Here is a 6,735-nt window from a genome sequence, read left to right on the forward strand (position 1 = left end):
ATAACTCTTTGCTAGTCATTGTTTTCCTTTTTATATTATAATCTTCTTCATATTCAAAGATCTCAACCAAGCCATTCATGGTTGCACAAATGTTTATGCATTAATGTTTATGCATTTAGCAGACGCTGTGGTTAGAAGGTGTTAGAAGCCGTTTGTTTCACATGTCTAAATCTGAATTAAGGTCATAATTTCTTGGGATGAGACAGTGTAAATGCCGTCTTTTTGTGGCTGATCTCTTTAAAAGGTACACTTCAGAATGACTTATTCTTCTCTTCAGCCTGTTCATGCAAATCCCATTCTGCCTTCATCTGATTTTCACAGGTGGTGTTTATTGCTCTTTTTTTTTTTCAACAAAAATAAGTGTGAAAATCTTTTCCATCTTCACCACCGTTAAGAAGGAAACTCCTTTACACATTTGCATCCTTTTTAAGGATGGTCCTTGGTGCTGATTGCACAAGATGAACTCAAATGCTGCTCAAATCCCACTTATTTGACCTTTTTTTTTTTAAATTTTGTTAGGATATTTCACAAAATCAATTATTTACAAAACTACAGTGCATGCTTTAGGAGCTCCAGTTCCACAAATGCCAAATGGCTCATCAAAAAACAAGGCTTGTTTGTGATCCCATTACCACCTGGTATATTTGACGGATGGCATCTAATCACAGGTCTTTGGATCTACTTGTATGTAGAACTCCTACTCACTGGAAATCACAAGAGTTGAATTCTGCTTACGTTATGATCCAATCGAAGAACTACTTTGTTATTAAAAACATGGGGGCTCAGTTTGTTGCAAGCAACATAGGGTGAGCTTGAAAGTTTGAATTGAAGATTGTGGCCATACAATAACAGACTCAATTTAAAAATGGACACAGCCACTGCATCCCCAATTGGTTTGTAGATTCATGCTTTGAAACTTAAAGTATGCTAGTTTGGCATGCTGATCCTGTTATGACACATTACACTTGTTCATACCAATAAATTCAACCTACAGGTATGTCCGCTAAATAAGTGTCCTTATAAGAAGGAGGAGATATCACATCTCTGAACTATCCATCCATCCATATTCTACTGCTTATGACCATGTCAGCCCACGACCCCCCAAGGGATACCAGGCCACCTGACAAATATAATCTTACCAGTAAGCCCTGAGTCTGCCCCAAGGCCTCCTCCTGATAGGACATGTCCAAAACACCTCCCATGGTAAGTGTCCAGAGGGTATCCTCATCAGATCCCAAAACCACCTTAACTGGGTCCTTGATAGGTCCTTGACTTTACAGTGACTTTACTTTACTCCCTAATGACTGAGCGCCTCACCCTATTCCTAAGGGGGAACCAGTTAACGTTTGGAGGAAGCTCATTTTCGCCTACTTGTATTTACAAACTCCATCTTTCAGTAACTTTCTACAGCTCATGACTTTAGGCAAGTGTTGGAATATAGAATGGTAAATTGACAGCCGAATGCTGAACTTGTGACTTCACAATGGCAGTTCACAAACTTATTTTACTTTAAACTGGACCATAATTTACAGGAAAACATCAGTACTGAACAAAAGACAGTGTTGAAAAAAGATTCTGTTCAAATCTGTTGTTCACTATTTTAAGCCTTGCTCATAAAAGTTAGTATACCTGCACAGGACAGTTGTGAAAAGTTGCACTCATACTAGCTTGGCTACCCACATTACTCACACTATCCACTGGCATCGGTTTTAAGAATCAGATATAGCTGACCTTTCGAGACTCTTACTTTAAGATGTGGTCATCTTAAAAGCTGTACAGGATAACACTGAAGCCCCTTTCACATTGAGATCAGGCATAAATGCTGTCCATTTGCATGGCTCACAGTTAGCGTAGACCATGAAGGATCATAGAAATTAAACTGACGCAGAGGCTACTGAGTCATGTTTGCATGCAGTCCTACAACATGCCAACAGAGGGTTGCTCCCTGGTGAGGATGCTATGTGTACGTCAAATATCGATTGGGTAAAAAGCTGAAATTACTTCAGTAGAGGTCAGAGGAAGAAATGCAAAAAATGATGACCTCAGTGACCTCTGACTATACCGCAGCACAGATAAACCAGAAGAACAAATACAAACAACAATGTTCTACATTTGCAGTTGCTCCTAATACTCCTTAACGCTGCCACCAAGTGGCAGCAAATTGCATGCATCTGGATAGCTCGAAGTAGCACCGACACCGACACGAAAAAGAAGCAGTAGCACACCAAGACCACAGCAGTCTCAGCATCATGTGGTGTGCTCCACAGAGGCAAAAGCACTTTAAAGAGTCAGTTTGAGGACTGAGACCTGTAGGTAGTGATCCAGACCATGTCCTGATGTATTTAACCTGATTACAATGCATTCAAATATGCCTGTCGACATATTAATCTATGTCCAAAATAGGAGACACTGATCAAATGTTTTGGCACCAGGTGTGAGAGGAATTTTAATGAGAGACAGTTCAAGAATCTACTGAATCAGTTTAATCTCAGGGACTTTTCCAGAGTCACACTTTAGATGGATGTTTATATCCACACACAGGCCCATGTGACGTTGGGATCATCAAGAGTTTCAAGATTACTCAAGAAGAGCCCGATAACTATCACAAACCTCTGAGGATCATTTGTTGTTAATTAGGATCTAGGTTGTATTAAGATTTGGAATTTGTGGCCATGTTTGAAATTAGAAGTACTATAGCCTATCTGTGCTGTGATAGATGCATTAGATAATTTCCCATCAAAGATCCCTGTCTCTATGGAATGCCTGTTGGGAAAAGCTGCAGACCTTTTATTGTCCTTCAAAGAATTAAGAGGGTTCATGAAATGAAGGAAATGTAGGAAATAGGTCCAACCTGTCATTTGGAAGCATTGAAGAATATCTGCTGTGTGTTTACGTGTATTTATTTCTGTGTCCCCAGCAAATTTCACAGAGTTAATAGGCATTAATTCATCAGTGACAATTATTTGAAACTGAGAAGTGTTGATAAGGGAGATGTTTGCCCTCAGAGGGCTGATGGAGCTCTGTGGTAACTGCTCAAAAATTTTGAACGTTAAATCAAGTCTGGAGAGGGAGAAAACACTGGTATACAGTGTTATTCTTACACTTCCAGAGGTCAGATGGGCCTGAGGTAGGAAGTGTGATGACACAGGGATTGCATGAACAGCATTTCTCATAACTGACAACAGTTTTGTTAAGGAAATCATAATAAGGAGTGGTTATGATTTAAAACAAATTTTTGGGGACTCTGCTTTGCTTAAAACGGCGACAACTTATTTCTCAAATGCTTAACATAAAGGCAAAGCAGGTCCACAGGTTTAAACCTCCACCCTGTGCAAGTGCCTTCAGTTCCAGAGGTGATATTCTGTAAAAGACCCTGACTTCTGACCTCCCGGGACAGCCTGGGGATTTGAGTATCACACTGATATAAAAGGACAAGGAGAATCATTTGAACAGCTTGTCATTTTTCATCAGCCTCACTGGCTCTGATGTGCCTCAACTCTGCTAGCACTGGTTCAGTGGAGGTTAGACCTACAAAAAGTAAGAGTAAGCAAATGTTTATTCTCAGAAATGAGGTTCTCTGGCTAACATAAAACATGACTCATTTCAGATAATTGATACATTTCTGTGTGAGTGTGTTTGAATGGAGATGGGGGGTGGCAGTGGTGATCAACAACTGGAGGTCACAGTTTGCCCTTCTTTTCATTCCCTCTCTTTAAATCAGCCAAGCCAATCTGCTCGTTTGTGAAATGAAAACCATAAATAAGTCACCTTTATTTACTCATGACAAACCCAGCAAAGTTGTTAAATGAAAACATGTTGAGGGAAAAAAAGAGGGAACTCGGGGGAATAGGTGCCTGTGGGGCTGTGGTGGCGGTGTATTGCAGCGCCAGGACCCGGGGTCTGCCAGAGTGTTAACAGCAGTCAATGCACAGCCAGCTTGCATGGGGAATACACACACACACACTTTGCTGCTCTGAACTGCTGCAGTGGCGGAGTGCACCGGGATACACACCATAGCCCGCAGATACAAAGCGCATTAGGTGCGTGTGTTGACATGCACAGCATCAACAGAGGACACAACCCTGACTGCATGACATGTTTTAAAGAAGAATTTCAAAAAGACTGAAAGAGATGAGCTAGTCCCACTTTGAGGAGTCCTTAGGTGTTAAATGTCATGACAGGCAGGCAGGACGTCTACAGATTGATTCACATGATTTATTCTCCGGTTACATTTCACATAAAGCTTCTTACTTACCGATCTGCACGCTGCTCGGGAAAGCACCCATTGTCATTCCCCAAAAGCCCGAGAACATCAACAGAATCCAATCGCGAGAAGAAATCCTCATTTTGTTTCGGTTATAAACTGATGAGAGACATCGAGCAGGTTTAATTAACACCCCCGGGCGAAAGCCACATCACAAGGTTTTTCAAAAATAAAGAGAGAGAAAAAAAAATCAAATGCCAGTTAAACATCCATGTCTGCTTTGGGTGGCTTTTTTCTCTGATATCCCCCCGCAGTGCCGCTCGTTTGTACCGTCAAACTGCGTCCGTCCGTCCAGCGCTGGAGATTTTGCGCACAACACCACCAAGATGAGGGAGGGGAGGAAGAGGAGAGGTGGTAGTGGTGGTGAGGGGGGCGGGCATCAGCCAGCGGCGGCCAGCGCGTCTGGATGCGGCTCAACTCTCATCAAAGCAAAAACACACATGCGCCATTTACCCGAGTGGGGCAGACAGGAGGGGCATCGGTCAGCCCGCTGAGCAGCACCGAAAGTCTTCGCTGCGCTTTAAATACCAAAACTTCCACAACCGCCTGTACAGAGATGCACAGTGAGCGTATGTTGGACGGACCTGAGTCAGACAGCATTGGCTCAAATGACTGTGCTACTAAAGGTCCACACATCTGTCTTCCTCATGCTTAAGTCATTCTGGTTACAGCCTTGAAGGTACAATTTAAAATGCGCAAATTACCCTAATTAAAAGGATTATAACGAGCAAGCTACATCTATGGGCTTTGTTTTCTACAATCTGCTGCCTCTTGCATTAGAAAATCTGCACATTGAGTTATATAGGTTCATTATTATGTCCATCATAAAGGAAAAACACGTTTTTAAAGTTGACAAAGGCTTCAAAAGTTATATAAAAATGAATACTAAGTACAAGGAAACACCAATCCTGGCTGCCAAAAATGTGCAGCAATAAAGTCAAACTTTGTCATGAAATCACACATAACTCATAACTCAAGTGCCATTGCTTCTCTTTCTCTACAGAGACTTATTAGTAAGAAAGAATGTCTGGGAGTCTGGAGAACCTCTAAGCTTAAAACAAAATCAGTGATATCAGACAATCAGGACGAGCAGCTTTTGTTTCTTTGGGGTAAAGAGTAGAGTAGGCAGTGCAGGGGACACTGAAGCTGTGCTCAGTTGAAGTTTTGCTGATATTGAAGTTTGCAGTCGCCCCAGGTGTGGAACCATTTGAAAATGAGTAATTATGTGTGAGCACTGTTGGAGACAGAGCTGAGCTGGAAATCGTTTGGAGAATGTGAGCAGTGCTGTTCTGCAGAGCTTTAGCAGTCCAGCATGTTGAAAAATCTTCAAAATAAATGCTGCTCAAAAAAAAAAGGGGGGGGGGCATCAGATCATAAAAGGTAACTATTTGATTCAAATTTAACTGACTTTTTGGGTTAGAGTACAGTACAACCAACAGACATCTGAGCAGCTAACAACAAGGACTATGAGGTGTGATGAAAAGTAGACTTTAGCAATGTGGCTGCAACTATCATTTGTATTATGCAAATATTTTTGCAAACAAGATTAATCAGTTAATTTTCCCATGGGGTCCAGAAAAAGCTGCCCTACTTAACTCATTTCCTGTCTTCCACCACAGTTGTGACTGTAAAGATCAGATTTTTCTGCAGGGATTGTTAAATACTCACTTCATTTATACACTTGAATAAAAACACTGCTGACATTCCGAGAAACTGATTTGAATCCATTGAATGCACTGATGAGTCTATTTTTCATTTACCAGAGCAATTTTCTGGATTGACTTCAAATTTGCAGAAAGAAATACTCCTAAAATTATAAGTTTTGCAGTGGTTTGAGTTGAGTTTGCTGTTCTTATACTTTGTTGATATGAAGCAGAAATGCCAACTCCTCATCAGATTTGAAGACTGAAAAAATCTACGACAGACTTTGAGTCAATTGAGTCAGTTTTGGAATCAAATCTGTGTCGAAGTTTGGATTTGTAAAATGTTAAGCCTGACATCCACCAGGGGAAAAGACTGACTGGTTCAAATTCATTTGACAGCATTACAGTAGTAACACTTTGCTCCTCGTTGTTCAGAAGTACTGTACGGATGATCTCTGAAAATATCTTTTAGGAGCATTTAAAGATGATGAGCAAAAAGTATAGAGCTGCTTATCTCCCAGACTGAGTTTATAGAATAAGACTTAGCATACAGACTGTTCAAGTTAATCAGCAGCTGTGAAGTATCTGCACACTCGTTTCACATTTACAGTTTTTCCAGTATCAAGGTTGCCAGAACACAGTCTATTAACGTAGACACATTGCACTTTGCTTGGACATAATTACAAGAAAAATCAATAAAAAAGCAAAGGGCCACATTCCTGTGGCAGTAAATATGACTGACTGTTGTTGCTATGTTAGTGTCAGAAAATATATTTATCCAAATAAATGTGACTCACAGACTTTCCATTTCAGCATCCAAATTAACAA

General features: G+C 40.8%; 1 protein-coding gene across 3 annotated transcripts in view; it reads right to left on the bottom strand.

Moving 5' to 3' along the window:
* The window catches only part of LOC140279187 (glutamate receptor 4), a 131,958-nt gene extending 127,171 nt beyond the window's left edge, over positions 1-4,787 (bottom strand). The window contains exon 1 of one of the 3 annotated variants that reach the window (XR_011909318.1): positions 4,256-4,787. Coding sequence is in view for 2 of the 3 variants with exons in the window: in XM_072374263.1 (XP_072230364.1) it covers positions 4,256-4,346 (91 nt within the window). In the remaining variant the exon portion in view is untranslated. The remainder of the gene's footprint in view (positions 1-4,255) is intronic. The other 2 variants (XM_072374263.1, XM_072374262.1) reach the window with 2 other exon arrangements.
* Between the last annotated feature and the right edge of the window lie 1,948 nt (positions 4,788-6,735).

The sequence above is a fragment of the Leuresthes tenuis genome, unplaced genomic scaffold (assembly GCF_036924035.1).
Source record: "Leuresthes tenuis unplaced genomic scaffold, fLeuTen1.0.hap1 SCAF_21, whole genome shotgun sequence".
Classification (NCBI taxonomy): domain Eukaryota; kingdom Metazoa; phylum Chordata; class Actinopteri; order Atheriniformes; family Atherinopsidae; genus Leuresthes; species Leuresthes tenuis.